Source organism: Protopterus annectens, chromosome 5.part0 (genome assembly GCF_019279795.1).
Source record: "Protopterus annectens isolate FY-2018-M chromosome 5.part0, PAN1.0, whole genome shotgun sequence".
Classification (NCBI taxonomy): Eukaryota; Metazoa; Chordata; order Ceratodontiformes; family Protopteridae; genus Protopterus; species Protopterus annectens.
The window spans coordinates 1434710572-1434728755 of NC_056735.1; the positions used below are offsets into that span (position 1 = coordinate 1434710572).

At 39.9% G+C, this 18184-nt stretch overlaps 1 protein-coding gene across 5 annotated transcripts in view; it reads right to left on the reverse strand.

The window, feature by feature from the left end:
- Positions 1-18184, reverse strand: part of NALCN (sodium leak channel, non-selective) — a 3563801-nt gene that overhangs the window by 788203 nt on the left and 2757414 nt on the right. For all 5 annotated transcript variants that reach the window (XM_044071239.1, XM_044071242.1, XM_044071240.1 and 2 more), the window contains exon 16: positions 9178-9314. In XM_044071239.1, the coding sequence (XP_043927174.1) occupies positions 9178-9314 (137 nt within the window). The remainder of the gene's footprint in view (positions 1-9177; positions 9315-18184) is intronic.

The window sequence follows — 18184 nt, forward strand, 5'->3', positions numbered from 1 at the left end:
TTAAGACTAATCTCACATCCAGACTAGTTAAAGTATATCACCCACTGGAATTCATACATGTGCAACTCACCATAAACAGGGTGTTGTACCATATCCTTGAAACATATAGGTCCCCCTCCATGTCACAGGAAAGCCATACTGCCTATCTCAATGCACTAAAATCCATCAGTGTTCATACCTCTCAACCTTTCAGTGCAAGAAATCTGGACAAAGTCATTAAAAATGGAGGAAAAAGGCCCAAAAATAGGGACAGAATTTAAATATTGCTCCTATAAACTTAGAAAATTACTAGAATAGCAGGTTTTTCATGACTATTTATTTTCTGAAGCACATAAAGTCTGAAGCTCCAGTGTCATTGTTTAATATAATTTAGTGACTTCTGTCTTCAATGATTTGCCAAACAATCATAAATTTTATGAGGAACAGGCCAAAAATATGAATAACAAATTTGAACATTCTGTGAAAACCTGTACGGTTGAGAGGTATGTCACTGTTCAATCCATTATGATATTCATGGTGGACATCAACTACCCCTCTATAGACTGGGAATCCTACACCACTTCTAATGTACAAGCCCAGTGATTCCTAAACTCTGTTAATACCAACATCCTGGAATAGTTTGTCCATTCTCCTACTAGGGGTACAAACATCCTTGACTTTGTACTCATGAACATCAGGGCAATGTTCCTCACCCAATATAATATATTCGCCTTTCAGATCTGACCATGAGGCAGTATTACTTGAAATAAAAATTAAATCCAGGGATACAGTAAAACCAAAAACCTTTAGGAACTATTCCAATGCTGACCTCTTTCTAATAAGCAACACCTTGGCTAAATTGCAAGCAGCCCCAAACCCAGTAAACACCATAGAATACACTGAGATATTTAGAAAATCTCTGTACAGCCATATTGATAGTTGTACAGAGTGAGCTGTGCCCACTCATATTAAGAATAAGACAAACTCAAAAGACAAGCCACCCTGGTGGAATCACAATATCACTTGGTTATAGAACAAAAGAAAAAAATTCTTGGCCAAGCGTAGGATTAGCACATACTAAAAGCCCCTGACCAATATAAACAGGTAGTTAAGAGGGTTAATTAATACTTTAAGGGCTAAATTTGAAGACAAAATAGCTTCTCAGGCAAAGAAAAAACACAAAGTTTTCTACAGCTTTGTCAATAACCTCAGAGTAAATACACAACAATGCATAGAACTTATTGTAAATGGCATCACCCACACTGAACTGGAGGCCATTGCCAACCTTTTGGCTGACAGGTTCAGCTCAAATTTCCTCTGCCACTTCCCCCTCACTGTCCAAAGGAAATAACACATAGCACAATCCCCCCAACCATTACTAGATAACAGGTCATTAGTACACTTTCCAATGTCAAAACCCCTGCACTGATGAGCCCCGATAACATCCTGGGTTGCTTAATAAATAGCATGAAACATGACCTCTCTGGTTCACTTGAATCACTTTTCAACTATAGCCTTCAGTCAGGTTTTGTGCCCAAGGAATGGAAGATGTCTACAGTCATTTTCCTGCCCAAAGGAGGCCCAACCACTGATCAAGGTAACTACAGGCCCATAAATCTTACCAGCCTTATATGTAACGCCAAGGAAAGAATCATCATGGACATGACAAATGAGGACATAGGTAACCTGAAAAAAACTGGGACCATCACAGTTCGGCTTTGTTATAGGAATGTCATGCCTATTAAATCTGGTGGACTTTTTTGTGAGGGTTACCAAAGCACTGAATGAAGGTAAGACTGTACACGTAGCTTACCTCAGCCTGGCTAAGGCTTTTGATACAATACCCAGCTCAGGCATTATAGACAAGCTCACCAATTTGGGTATAAACCCTTTTATTACTCACTGCATAACAAGGCAGCTCACTGATAAGACCCAGAAGGGCAAAATAGATGAGGCTACCTCCACCAAGAGGCCAGTCACTAGTGGAGTCTTCCAGGACTTGGTACTGGGCCTGCTTCTTTTTTCCATTTTCACTGAAATGGAAGCAAATGTTGAAGGTTTATGCCTGACTAAGTTTACAGATGATTTCAAGCTGGAGGTTATCATCAACTCCACTGCAGACACTAGCATTCTTAAGGAAGGTCTAGCTCTGATTAACAAATGGTGCCAAAGCCATGGTGTTAAACTCATTGCTAAGAAATGCATAATTGCTCCTTTTTGGGAAATCAACAATCTTGGCTAATTAACATGTTGATAATACACCCCTAAGTATTGTACCAGTGGTCAGAGAGCTGGGTACGCATGTCAACAGTAGCCTTGCCTTTGACCACCAGGTGACCACAGTGGTAACGAAATCCTTTTATGTTGTATAACTTATAAGTAAGGGCATGGCATCTATGTGCAAAGAGGTCATTATCCACTGTACTCTGCCCTTATCAGACCAATCAGAGTACAATGCTCCCTTTGGTATGTACCTGACCAAGCAAATACAGCAAGTAGAGCAACCTCAAAGGCTGTCCTTCTAATCTCATGTTGCAGTATTCTTACTGTGGGATTCTCCACATCAGCGACCCACACATCGGCTCCTATATAAAAGCTTAAGCCTGCTTGCTGTTGGTGCATGAGATGTCACATGCAGGGCTATAAACCAGGAGCCTTAAATGTGACATCTGCACAAACAGATGTCAGAACTTTTCTGCCGCAGTCAAACATCAAATTGATCGCATCTCTCCTCTTCTATCAAGATGTCTAAAGCTAAGTACCCCATTGGGGAATTCTTAAAATTTATTATTGCTTGAGCTTGGTTATCTGTTTTGTTCTTAGCTGATGTCTGCTAAGAAGGGTAAATGCTGATGCAGACATCAAATTCCACATAAGGACACACATGACTGTTACGTCTTCTGTTTAGGCCAGGAACACAGCCATACATCCTGTGCCATTTGCCAATCCTTTGTCCCAAAAATGCTTAAAAGCCATCTGGCCACTCTTAATCTATATCTAGAAAACCAAAGACTTAAAAAGTTAGCACTTAGGATGGATCCCGAGTCGGCCGTCCAGGTGGAGCCACCACGAAAAAAGGCCAAACTTTCATGGCCTACTACCACTGCCCCTCTGTCATTGGATGCCCTGTCAGCTGCCAATGTAGGGTTTGAGGGACGCCCATTAGAGTTGTCCACTTCGTTGAATCTCCTTGAGGAAGCTGCTTCTGAAGTACTGGCCAGCACATCCACGCAGGTTACTCAGATGTCGGTTTCTACTCAAGCCTAAGGGGAACCAGGCTCCACCGGACACCCGTCTAGGATGCAGGAATCCAAATCCTCTCTGTTAGCTCAGGCCCCTGTAACTAGGCCTTCTCCCAAAGCTATCCCATTGAAAAGAAAGCAAAAAAACAAACATCTTTCTTCCTCTTCAGAAGGAATTCTTGACTGGCAATAATTTACTCAGTCCTTGATGCAGGTCTTCATGGCCCTCAGGCCCTCAGCCTCTTCACCCTCCACTATCCCAGTGCTTAGCTCCAGGCCTGCTTCAGCTTACTCTGTTCTCCCTCCCACTCCTCATGAAGAAGAAGAGGATATTTTCTTATCATCATCAGATGAGTTTATTACTTACTCAACTCAAATAGCCTCTCCTCTGGAACACTATTCCCCAGATGAGGAATCCATAGAAGGGGACTCTCCTCCAGAAGACATCACCTTTAGAGAGACCATTACTAAAATTAAATAATATTTCAAATGGAATACTTTCGAAAATGACTGAAACTCAAAAAAGATACTTTGAGTTGCTGCAAGTTGAATCTCCCTCTCCATCTGCCACCCCTTCCAGTTATTCCTGCATACCTAGATGCATTTGCTTCTAAATCTAAAAATTCAGACTTTCAGCCACCTGCTCCTAAAAGACCAGATCATTTCTATAAGGAGCCTGATGACTATAAATTTTTGGTGAAATCCCCCTTGGTGGACTCTGCAGTAATAGCTGTGGGCCCTAACAACCAGTCAAGACTGATCCCACCCTCGTATCTTTTGCCTACTGACAAGGATAGCAAGAACATGGACAGGCTGGGTAAGAAGGTTTATACATCTTTCACCCTAGCCTTCAGAGCTATTAATTACCAAACCCATATGATTAAATATGCCCTAGACATGGTATCCCAGGCCTCTACACTTCTATCCTCCCTGCCTGACTCCCCCATCAAGACAGAAGTAGCATCAAAGCTGACCCTGGCATCCCAAGCAGCCAGACACTCCATCAGATGCAGTTATGATGCACCCGAGGCCTCTGTGAGATCTGCTGCATCTGCATCAGTGCTTCACAGGTATTCATGGTTCCAGCTACAACCATTGCCTGGAGAGTTTAATTGTAAACTTCTGGATGCTCCACTAGATCACAACCTCCTGTTTGGCAAACACTCTGCTGAACTGTTTAAGACCCTTCAGGAGAAGAGCAAGGAGTTGCAAGACATTAAGCACCTCCTAGTGTTGCCTATACCAAAATACTACAGAAATTATCCAGCTAAGACTTCCTATGTCCATAGAACCCCTTTCACTCATGGACTTGTCTTTTCTAAACCTCTTCCTAAAAGTCCCTTCCTTCAGACCCTCCTTCCACTACTGTCACCCCAAGCGTTCATAGCCACTCTAGACCTAAAGGAGGACTACCTCCATATCCATATACAGCCCACTCACAGAAAGTACTTAACATTCTGCTGGGCCTTGTTCTCACTTTCAGTTTACTGCCTTGTCCTTTGGCTTGTCCACTGCACCCAGGGGCTTCACCAAATGCCTAGCTCCTACCATAGGCTACTGCAGGACCAAGGGCATTCAAATCTATCCCTACCTAGACGACATAGTCATTCCAGCAGAGAGAGAAAACAACATAAAAAGCCATCTGCAATTTTCCATGTCTCTACTACAGGATTCACCCTCAACCTCCCCAAATCCTCCCTTGCACCAGAGCAGGACAAAACCTTCCTGGGATGCAGGATACAAACAGATCTGATGAAGGCATTCCTCCTTCCAGACAAGGTGTTTTCTCTAACTGACCACTTCCAGGATCCAGACACACCAACTGTCAGCAAGGCAATTGATGCGACTTCTGGATCTTATGGCAGCAACTATTCACATGCTTCCGCTAGCCAGGATGCACATGAGGAAGCTACAATGGTATCAGAAGAGTGTATGGTCCCAACACAGCCACCCTCTAGACTTCCAGATCCCCTTGTTACCCTGCCTCAAGTCAGAACTACAGTGGTGGATTCAACAGGTTCAAATGAACCCAGGCCTTCCTCTATTACCACCTATACCAATTCAACAAATGTAAACAGATGCCTCAGATCTGGGCAGGGGGGCTACCATGAAGGGCCTCAAGGTGCAAGAAGGCTGGCAGGCACACCTCCTGAAAAAAACACAACAATGTAAGGTAGATGACTGCAGTTCATCTAGCCCTAAAAACCTTCCTCCCCATTCTACAGCCAGGTCCCCTTCAAATCTTCACAGACAACACTACGGTCATGTGGTACATCAACAAACAGAGGGGACCAAACCTTACCTCCTCTGCGGGCTAGCAATGCAGATTTGGGACCTAGCCTTGCAAAACAACCTATCTCTGCAAGCAGTCTACATCCCATCCCAAGACATCCATTAAACGGATGTTCTCATCACATCATTCTCTCTGCATCACGAGTGGATGTTACACAGACAAGTTTTTCTAGATATTGTCCACAAGTGGGGCACACCTCAAATAGACTTATTTGCATCCCCCCAGAATAGACAACTGATAAAAGTCTGTAGGAAGGACCACTCCCCTCTAGCCTGCAGAGTGAATGCCTTCACCATCTCATGGAAGGGATGATTTCTGTATGCCTTTCCTCCCTATCCTCTCATTCAAAAAGTCCTCCTGAAAATTAGAAGGGACAATCCAAAAATCTTGCTGGTGATTCCCTATTGGCCAAGGCAGCATTGGTTGCCTCTTCTACTATTCCTCACCAAGGGTAATCACCACAAGTTACCCCACAAGGTGGACCTACTCACACAGCAGAAGGGAACTCTCATCTACCCTCACCTGGAAATGCTGTGTCTAACACTCTGGGTGATAAAAGTTTAATAGCTTTCAGACACCACTACTCTGATGACATGCTTTCTGCCCTGAGTGAGGCCAGGAAACCTAACACTAAGAGATCCTACATTCTAATATGGGAAAGATTCTCCAAATGGTGTCTCTAAAGGCTTAAGGATCCCTTTCTAGTGGATGTACCTCTTGTCCTAGCATATGTATGTGAGCTTATCAAGACAGGCCTTTCATACTTGTCATTGAAAGTGCACCTTTCTGCTGTCTCTACCTGCTTACCCTTAGACCCTCCTTTACTCTCCAGGCTAGATGTTAAATTATTGAAGGGAGTCCTGCACATCAGACCACTGAGGAAGCCTATCCCACCACCTTGGGACCTAAACTTTATCCTGTAAAAACTCACAATGGCCCCATTTGAGCCAGCTAGTTCTGCATCACTACAGATGTGCACATGGAAAACAATCCTGCTGGTAGCTCTCACTTCAGCCAGAAAGGTATCAGAGTTACAGGTTCTCATGGCATGCCCCTCCTACACTATCTTCCATGAAGATAGGGTAACCCTGTGCACAACCCTTCTTTCATGCCCAAAGTGGTCAAAGTGCTATCATTAAATCAGTCCATTCACCTGCCCAACTTCTTGCCCTCTCCTACCAATGACAGCAAGAGAATTCTCAATTTCTTGGATGTTCACAGGCAATTAAGGTTTTACTTGGACAAAACTAAAACCATTAGAAAATCTAATCAGCTCTTTGTATCCTTTCATCCCAAGGCCCTGGGCAAGGCAGTCTCCAAACAAATTATCTCCTGTTGAATCAGGAAAATTATTTGCTTCTGCTACTCCTACCATGGCAAGGATTTACTTCAGGGGGTAACATTACCAGGGTTGTAGCATCCTTCAAGGCCTACTTCAGGGGCCTAGACACAGACTCCATACTGGAGGCAGCCACATGGTCCACTATACACACATTTACCAGACACTACAAGTTGGATCATATCTCCAGAGTCAGAGTAGGTTTCACTAGGGAAATCCTGCAGGGATTTCTGGAATCAGCTACCTCTACTTCCACCCATCAGCCTTCCTAAGCAGTGGTACTCTCCCACAGTAAGAATACTGCAACATGGGAATAGAAGGACATAGAATAGTTGTGTAAAATCTTACCATAAACATAGATGTCCTTCTCTTCCATGTTGCAGTATTCCTTCCCTCCCACCATCCCCCTGCATTCCCTAGGGGGCACCCTAGTGCACCTCCTAGACTATGGTCTCACTGGCCAGTCTATGGCATTTCACTTGTCTGGAGGGCATCATTTGGCTCTACCTAGTTCACTGTCTGACTGGGCAGTTAGTTCTGAGGTCTGTACATGCACACATCACATTTAAGGCTCCTGGTTTATGGCCCTGAATATGACATCCCACACACCAACAGCAACCAGGCTTAAGCTTTTGTATAGGAGCCAATGTTCGGGTCGCCTAAGGCAGAGAATCCCACAGTAAGGATAGTGCAATATGGAAGAGAAGGACATCTATGGTTATGATACGATTTTACACAACTATTCTTTCTTTATGAAAACAATACAAGGTGTAACATGTCTGCCTTATGCAGAGCATCTTAAAACCCTGTCCCTCTACTCAGTCTCTTATAGACTGCTGAGGGGCAATCTATGCCTGGCTTATAAGGTATCCACAAACTCCACACTTATGAATTTCCTACATATTCTTAAGTCAAAGAATACCAGAAATGCAAGGCCTAGGGACCAGAATTGTGTCTGTGACTTAAACAGTACATGCTGGAGAGACAGATGTGTGTCCCAGAGACTGCCCCTCCTAAGGAACAGGCTTCCCATCCATGTGAAGCTGATTTTGTTTATTACCTAGTTTAAGCACAACCTAGATAAATGGATGGAGAATGAGATATTTACACTAGGCTTGGCACCCATGTCCCTTATGAATAGAGTTATCATATAAATGTCTGGTCCTCAATGTCCTATTTAGATGCAGGACATCATTATTATTTTGGGAATGCAGGACATCATTATTATTTTGGGAAAACTTAGCTAGGCCCCCCGGGTTGTTAGCCTAGTAACAGTCTATGAATCTATAAGTGTGCTTACCATTGCTTGCTTTTCAAATTTCTGAAAATACTCAGGTACCAAAGAGGGTGCCCATTAGAAATGTACATGTAGCTTGGTGGGTAAGCCTGAGGCCTTATTTAGGAGATAAGGACCACATGGCAAATACAGTCCTGCTATCATCCTATCCGATAGGTAAACAATTCCCAGCTAACTTTTATCTTGTTTTCTCATACATCTCTTGAACTGAGACAAGATTTTTGATATGTCAGCTTGCTCATGAGAGTCATTCTATGTAACCAAAACTATCACCATGGAAAAAACACACACAAAAATAAACACTCCTTTACTTCAACCCTAAACCATGCTCTTTCTTCCACCTGAGCTGCTGCTTCTTGAAAATTCCCCCTTGATCTAGCCTGTGTTACCTCCTGAGAACTGGAGGGAACTTCTGAATATGGTTTATTGGCTAGGCTTGTAATAGTCTAAAGACTGATAGCCTAGTACTAATCTATGAATTATGAACTTATTAACTTATGCATACTTCCTTCTCTGAAAAAAAAACATGACCCATCTGGACTTTATTAATTCTGATTAGATGATTAAATTGTTTCCTGATTTTTTCCTTTCCTCTAGAGTACACGTATTAATGTCCATTACACTTTCTTGACTTTTTTATTTTGTGCAAACTGAGTATAGTTGTCGTTGTAGCAGATGAAACTAGATGTTTAACCATGACTTATTCATAAGCATACAGCTTACAACTTACAAGATCTGAGTAATTTAGGGTATAAAAGGAATTTTGTTGCATGAAATGTAACTACCATTTTGTTATCATAAACATGTACTGCTAGTTCTACACAGATTTAAAGTCACCACACACACACACACACACACACACACACACACACACACATATATACATATATATATATATATATATATATATATATATATATATATATAAAACACAAACACACACACACACAGAAGTGTATATATATATATATATATATATATATATATATATATATATATATATATCAGAAATGAATGATGCAAGTACCTTATTCGTGGAACAGTAAAATCTGAAGGCAGCTTGGAAATTTTCACCATTTGAGGCCTATTTGGAAATTTCTCAAAGATACGCAAACGAAGTGGGAGCTTTTCTTTGGTATCTGCATTGGCTTCACTTTGTTTCAACTGTCACAAACAAAATATTAAGAGGTATCACTTTTATGATCTAGGTTTTTGACTGAATTTGAATGGAGGAAAAAAATAAATATAAGGAAACAGAAGATGGCAGTAGAGAACTGTATAAAGTGATAAACTTGTATTACATCCATAAATAAAAAGAACAATAGTAACTAAGAATGAAAAAAAATCACAGTAATGGCAATATGTATTTTTTCATGATAGATACAAAAGGTAAACATCCCTCATAGGAAATGTACTACTGGAAAAAAATAACATCATGTAAAAGCAATCCTGTTTACAAAAAGTATATTGCTCATGCGATTATCATCATTCATTCTTCTCAGATTAAACAGACAATTTATTGTTCATACTGGTAGTGTAACAGAATAGACATATTTCATAAAGTAAGACAGGTAAGCTAAGACAGACTAATACAAATTGATTAATTGATTAGATATAACTAATCTATTACAGTACCAAAATCAGCAGTGTATTATTTGCTCATAAAGACATAACAACAACTTATGTATGCATTTGTCGTTGTTAAACATTGGTAGATACATGGCTATATATATATATATCAAAATCCTGAGAGAATACATTTCACTTATTTTTAAGAGACAACAACCGCAGAATATATTGTTTCACATCTTCCCTGACACATTTGTGGGATTCCATACAAAGAGCAATATAAAGTGTTTAAAGTGAAAAATGAGATAAAATGTACTAACATTAATAGTAAAATAAATTTTAGTGCTAATATTAATACTAAGCGGCTGATTATGTGATCTGTATACTTTCCCACTAAATGTCTACAAGGGGGACATTGTGTCAATCCAGGCTGGCTTATTTATTTTGTTTCCTAGAGATGATAAAGGACACAGGCACATATTTAGTCAATGTGGAGAGCATTGAGCACTGCTTTATTTGTTATGTTTCTAAGAGGAAGAGTGCTGTAATTTATACCTATGTTAAAGTATGCTGGTGCAGCAAAGAGGGATAATTAGAATTATACAATAAAGGTCATTGCTATTCTAAAACAACCACTCTGATTGGACAGTCCAACCAGCATGCCTGTTATAAATTGAGCACATACCAACAGAAAAAAATCTGACTGCTGAAGTACCATTGAGCAGCCATACTTTCTATTGGCATATGCTGATAGACAGAGAAAAACATAAGAAAAATCAGGTATGTTTTACAGAACTAAACAAACAGAAACCTATCTGATTTTCCTTATGTGTTTGTGCTGTCCATTTTTAGTGGGTAAACAAAACAAAACAAATAAAAATAAATAAAAAACAGCAAAAAAAGATTTTGGTTTGTTTGTCACTTCTGCACTGATGTGCTGTACAAGTGTGGAAACATTAATCCCATATGCATATGCAGTACACCAGTATAGAGAAGACAGCATGAAAAAAGACTGAAGGACCCTTATTCAAATACATTACTTAAGAAAGGTTTTCCTAAATAATGTCATTGCATAATAGCAATAATCCACATTTGTTTGTGTGTATATCTGCATTTACCCACACATGGCTTCATTTAATCAATCAGGCTTCACTTTTGTGATCAACAATAACAACCATGGGTGAATCCTGTTATCCCCATATGCAATTCTGGATTATTGCTTATGTTGTCATCACTGTCTGGTAGATGCATATTATTAGAACATTTCACATTAGAAATAATGCACTATATAACCTGAAGGTTTAATTAATTGTTGCTGGCAGAGATAGTTTACAAAATGATTACATTAATTAGTAAATACCTACTAGATTCCCTGCAGAATCAACACTGCATGCAGGAAGAACTGTTTTCAAAACTCATACCTCACAAACTTGGTAGCCAAGTGTAAGGTGTTACACACAATAAAAAAATATACCGCTTACAGATCTTGTTAGGTTTGCTGTATTAAATTGCAAAATTCATCCATTGTAAGAAACAAATAGAGAAAGGATGAAAATAAAAGGTAAGACTGCAATACGCAATCCTTGAGGGGAGTCTAACACAGTAGGGAACTCGGTGTTCTGATCCTGCAGGAATCTCCTTTAATGATTTCTCCCTTCCACCTGCACTGCTGTGTGGAACATTAAACTCATCAGAGCATAAAATGAAACACTGTTATCAGCCTGCTATTGTGCAAGAGTGCCAAATTATTAAAGATTACAAGGCATGACGACTTGGAAAAATGCTAGTAACTTTTAATGTATTTAACGGATTTGCCCCTGAGAGTGTGCTTTATGTGAACAATAATCTTATCCTTCATAACTCTTAAAGGTATCAACTGAAAAAGCAAACTGCTTGTGGACTGCAGCCTGATGTTCTGTAGACAGAAATACTGAACACAATCTACAGCCCAAACGGGTCACATTTAGAAGTATATTAACAAAATGTTTTCTCTGTATGGGGACCAGAAACAGCAGTCAATACGAAAAAAAACAAAAAAACCCCAATGCACAGCAGAAGGGAATGGAAATATATGTAATAAATAGGCTCTCTATTGAAATGTCACTATAAATGCCGAGTGCCGACAAGCCAAAAAAAAAGAAAAAGGGGAAAAAAAGACCGAAATCCAGGAAAAAAAAAAGAAACTCTTGAGGCTCACTCTTCTCCTTTAAACTTACTTTCTGCAGGGAAGTGAGCCACCCTCCCCCCAATATGGGAGGCAAGCCCACCACACCTTCCGAAATTATATATACTGTCACAGAAATCGCCATACCTTTTATGAAATGGCCATCTTGATCTTAGTATATGTAAGCATGTTTCTCAGCCATTCAGTTATGTTCTGGGACTCCCTGTAGCAGGTCCCATCAATTCAAATGGTTATTAATAAGGATGGCAAGAAATCCAGGAAAGAATATGTATAGTTCTATGGGCTTTTTTTCATGGCTATTAAGAATTTCAATTTCAAAACCATTAAAAATGCATGCTGACCAGTTCTAATTTTTTTTTGGCTTCTACTTTGTATAGCTGTGAAAAATATTCTATTAAATGTTTGCTGTCAGTGACTAATTGTAAGAATGTCTGCTTTTGCAGTTTATTGCTCACTGTATTCAGCCCGCAATCCTACAATTCATAAACTTTTAATGTAAAAATAACACATGAAAACATACATAGATTATCAGTCTCTTGCATTCTCTCATTCTCTCATATACACACACACACACACACACACACACACACACACACACACACACACACACACACACACACACACACTCACACACACACATATTTATCTTACTCTCTCTATATATATATATATATATATATATATATATATATATATATATATAGGTCTACTTTACATGGTCGACTTTTCACAAAGTCGACTTTTGTATGGCCGAGACCATATGATCGACTTTTGGAAAGCCGACCATGTAAAATAAAACCAAAAAGCTCAATTAACACTTACCTTAAAACTGTTAGCAGGGGGGCAAGCCTCCCTTCCCCCCACACCACCTGTAACTTAAATATACCAACTCCGAGATCATACTACAGTGCGGAAGATGGAAATTTTCCCATTCTGTACTGTACGGAGATAGTGGTTTCCCATGGTTGGATTTTCGAAAGTCGATCATATGGTCTCGGCCATATGAAAGTCGACTTTGTAAAAGGTCGATCATGTGAAGGGGACCCATGTATATATATATATATATATATATATATATATATATATATATATATATATATACAGATAGATGTAGATATATGTATATATATATATATATATATATATATAGAGAGAGAGAGAGAGAGGGGGTCTATATTATAACCTCAAAGGTTTAATACTTCGAATGCATAAAGATCGAACTCTATGCATCAAAGTCTTCAACCATCGAATGGTTATAAAAAAAAACTAAAACAAAAAAAAATTAAACTAAAGTGTTTACGCAAGGGGTCAAGCTCAACTGCATCCCCACACCCCCACTACTTAAATATACCAACTCCGAGATCATACAACATTGAAGTAAATGGAAATCTCCCCTTATGGAGATTTCTGTTTAAATGCTCGATGTTGTGCCCTTTCGGTAATCTCGTGTCGACAATGTCATCTTTGATATTGTCAGACTTCGAGATTCTAATATAGACCCAAGAGAGAGAGACAGACTATACACACACACAACACACACACACATGCACACACACACACACACACACACACACACACACACACACACACACACACACACACACACACACACACACACACACACACACACACACACACACACACAATTTCTCTCTCTATATATGTCTCTATCTATCTAAACACACACACACACACACACACACACACACACACACACACACACACACACACACACACACACACACACACACACACACACACACAATTATGCACATATATACACAAACATATAAACCAAAACAGGGGAAATCTAGTTGTAGATAAATTATAACTGCATATGATCCATGTTAAAGATCATCTTGTATTCTTATTAAAAACAAGAAAACAAGCTGGTAACGATTGTTTTAACCCATGGTTTATTAAGTAAAAACAAAAGATGAGTGCTTTCACTTTTGTCAGAGCTTTGTCAGATCTAAGTTATGTGCATAAGTAACAAGCAATATATACTTTTCAATTTACCATATAAAAAAGCCATGTAAATGACAGTGAAGAAAATAAACCAAGAGCACATAAAAAGATCACATTCATTGACAGTGATTAGAACAGTGGTACATACCTAGTTTGCATTTTCATTGTGAATGGTGCTGTTTACTCCAAGTAAGTATATAACCACTGCGTATCAGGCTGTCAGTCATTGTGGTGTGTATAGCAACAAATAACAATGTGAACATCCAGGTCTGTATTTATGTTATATTACTAAAGTAAATAATAATCAAACAGATGGCAGTGGGATTCACTTCTGTGTGAAATACTGTGATGCTAGTGGGGATGAGTATGGTGGTTATCTGAATTCAAAAAAAGAATTACTCTGATAAGGGCAGGGGTGTAATTAGAACTTAGCAACTATGTGTGAGTCTAGAAAGTATTTGAGAAAAAAAAATAAGTTAATCACCCACGGGGGTTGGTAACAAGACAAGCTAAAAGAAAGAAAAACAAGTGTGAAGATGTGTGTGAAAATTCCCAGGCTCAGAGCACAAGGGAGGAGAAAGAGAAAGGGTCAGAGATGGGGCATCCAAAAGGACAGAGTCAAGACAAATCAAAAAATATGCTAACTGCATGTGCAAATGCTTAAACACAAACACACACGTATATATATATATATATATATATATATATTCGCAACCTGCTACAACTCCTTTTATTGCACAAAAATCCAACTCTGTGAAATTTAAAAGATACCAGGAGTTTATGCCGCTCTGAAGAGCCAAACACAGTTATATCCCTAAATTGCTGTACATTCCCAGCATTCATGCCCTGCTGCAGCTCATTTTACTGCACAAAAATACAGCTCTGTGAAACCTAAAAGATATCGGGAGTTTATGCTGGCCTGAAGAACCAACCACAATTATATGTAGGTTTCACCACATAAAGGTTATTTTGAAAGCTGTATTTTATGACCATCCTTAACTTGCTAAACCCAAATGCCTGAGACTGCAGCAGGGATTTTTCTTTACTCTATTTCTTCCTCCTCCAATATTATTACAGTAGCTTGCACATGATACTGGATTATAGTTTTTCCTCTAGTCCCTATAGTAATTTGGTCACCAGATACCTTTTGAATTTTATATCTTCCCTGTAGACTCCTTTCCCAACTTAAATACATTTTGTTTCACTTTTTCAATTGTTCTGTTTAACCATAGCCCTCTTACTATGCAAATTTTATTTAGGCTCATAGCTACCCATACCAAAGCAGTCTCACTAATATCTACAATAACAAGTGCTATAGCTTAGTGGACAAATGCATTTGCTACCAAGAAGCCAATAGTTCAGAGCAACTGATTGTTTTTACTTGCACATACCTGGGATTTGGCTCTTTCTGCTCCACTTTGCTACACTCAGGCTCACTCCACTCCCCTACCCTACCCCCATTCCCAAACACCCCCAGGCTCCTAACCTTCATACCTAACTAGCCACTCACCAAGCCTCTCTCATACCAACCGCATTTCAATATAGCCACTCCTCTTGTCACTCTCTTCAAGCCACATCACTATCTACCTTAAGTCCACATCACCTCACTCACACAATACCCAAACTGTACAATCTCTTCAGGCTAATACCCCCTTCCTAATCTCTTCACTCTAGCCACAACCTACATAAAGTATAGCCACACTTAGATCCCTACTCACTCTTGTAAAGATACATAATACAACTTCACAACAATATTGTAACACTTTAACTGAGCAAAATGTGGCCCCTAACCTTTACATTAATAATAAGCATTGTCATCAACTCACACTTAACCTCCTATCACTATCCCATTAACATAGCTCTTGGTTATGTAATTGTTCTGACTCTGGGTAGCTTCACTCATTGCTAGAATCTCCTTGTGTTCTGACTGAGAGTGCTTCTCAAACAATATGGAAATATAGAGCTGATAAGTGTATTTTTTAGCACTTTAACTGTTCAGAGTTTTGCACTGTCTTAATTTTTGCTTCTCTGGATTATTTATATATTTGCTGGCATTGTTTTTGATCTGTGCTGTAACTGATTTTCTCCCACCCCCTACACTGTTCCTGTTCTGTTGTTCTTAAAGTTGGTGACTTTTGCAGTACCTGCCCCTACTGTAAATTTGATCTGGGACACTCCTCTCAGTCCCATCTCTTTAGCTCATTCTACCTAATGCAGAGATCATTTGGGAAGGCCAAACTCCTTAGTCTCTTAAACTTGAATTATCTTCTGTTCCTGCTCCCTCCCTTTTTACTTAAAAATAAAAAAGACACTTTATTCAACTGCTTATATTTTTCTAACTTGTGTTTCTTCCTACTACTGTTACTTCATCTTGCTTTGCTTTTTCCTGCTACTTGCTGCCTGTTCTCTAAAATGTTTAACTGCACCTTTTCTGTTGCATTTATTAATGCTTGTTTATAGCCTTTCTAAATCATTAAGTGCTATTCTTAAGTGTTATTCTAAGCTCTTAGTTTTGGTTTAAGCACTTGGGCTTTAGGCCCACCCCTTAGCTCTCCCTGGCCATTCATCCTCAGATTTTGACAAATATGGATGGACAATTTCCTACAGTTTCTACTGACAGTCTGGTTGATATGGGCATCCTGAGACAGTATAGCAACTGCCTCATGTACATGGACAACCATTTACTACTACCACCTAGGAACACAGTCTGTGAGAGATGCAATTACATTAGGAACCTAGACTCCAAGCTCCCCCCCCCCAAGCCAGTATATCTGGCACTGAAAAGGTTGTCAACACAATCACTACACCTCAAACACCACCCACACCTACACGACACACCTACATATACGGAGGTCCTCCACATAAACATACCCAAACAAAGGAGACCTCTGAGGTAAAAAAACACACACAATCTCCAGAGCCCTCCACACCACATACCATGGATAGTCCACACACCTGTGCGTCACAACCACTAAGGATTCACTATAAACCCAACATATTAGTCATAGGAGACTTCACTGTGAGACACACAGATGTGTCTCTCATCAGGCTGGATAAAGAGAATGGTTAGTTGTCTATCAGATGCCAGAATCTGCCATATCAAACACGCACTCAAGTCTGTCAACAACAGGCACTGTTATGACTCTGTCATAGTTCATGTTGGCGTGAATGACTTGAGATGTACCTCTCTGGACTATATGAAGAGAGACATGATTGAGCTCACTGATTATGTGTCCCAGGCAGGTATGTCTCAAGACTTATGCAGCATTCTGCCATCACCCAGAATGATGCCCAAATACAAACAGAAAATAATTGACTTTAACAGTTGGCTTAGTTTCTGGTGTCATTCCAGGGGGATCCAGTACCTGACAGCCTAGGAAGATATGATCAACAGGCCAAGATGCTTTGCCAGAGATGGCCTGCATCTGTCTCATCTGAGCTTCAGGCTTTTGGCAAAGGATCTTTCCTCCCCTATAGTGCTTTTTTTAGGAAAAGTGATAAGGTTAAAACTACCAACATAAAATTTTCAATAAAACACAAATTAACGGTCATGCTGCTAAACGCTAGGAGTCTAAACATGAAACTGCACTCATTGCAAGCATTCCTAACCCTGGAAAATGCTGACATTTGTGCAGTCACAGAAACCTGGTTCAAAGCTGTGGAGAGCACCCCAGCCTTACCTGCTTACTCATCCTATCATACATTCAGACCCCAAACTTTGGGCAGTAAAGCCAAAGGAGAACGGGTTTCAATATACATTAAAGACATACACACCTCCAGGCTGGTCAAACAGTATGATGCACAGGAGACACCCCAGGTCCAGTTAAACATTGACAAGGCCCCTATTCAAATCATAGCTAGCTACCAGCCCCCAAATCTGACTCAAGATGCCCAATTCACCTATTTGGATCTGTTCAAATCTATCAAGATTCAACCCTTTACCCTGATCCTGGATGACTTTAACTTCCCAAACATAGACTAGAAGAACTACTCATGCCAGAACACAAATGCCCAGAGATTCCTTGATCTTGTCAATACAAATGCCTTGGAACAGCTAGATGATACCCCCATAAGGGGTGATAATATCTTGGACTTAGTATTAGCCAACATGAGTAACCACTGCAGCATCCCTATAGTATCATCCTTCTTGGTAAAATTCAACCACAAAGTGGTCACTTTCAAAGTCACCATCTCCCACAACCTTCCTCTAGCTAAGATCAGACATAAAACCTTCTCCAAAACTGATTACAGCCTCCTGTGGGATGGTATAAACAGCTTCACAGCCTCCTCCCCCTCGTTAGGAACTGGTACC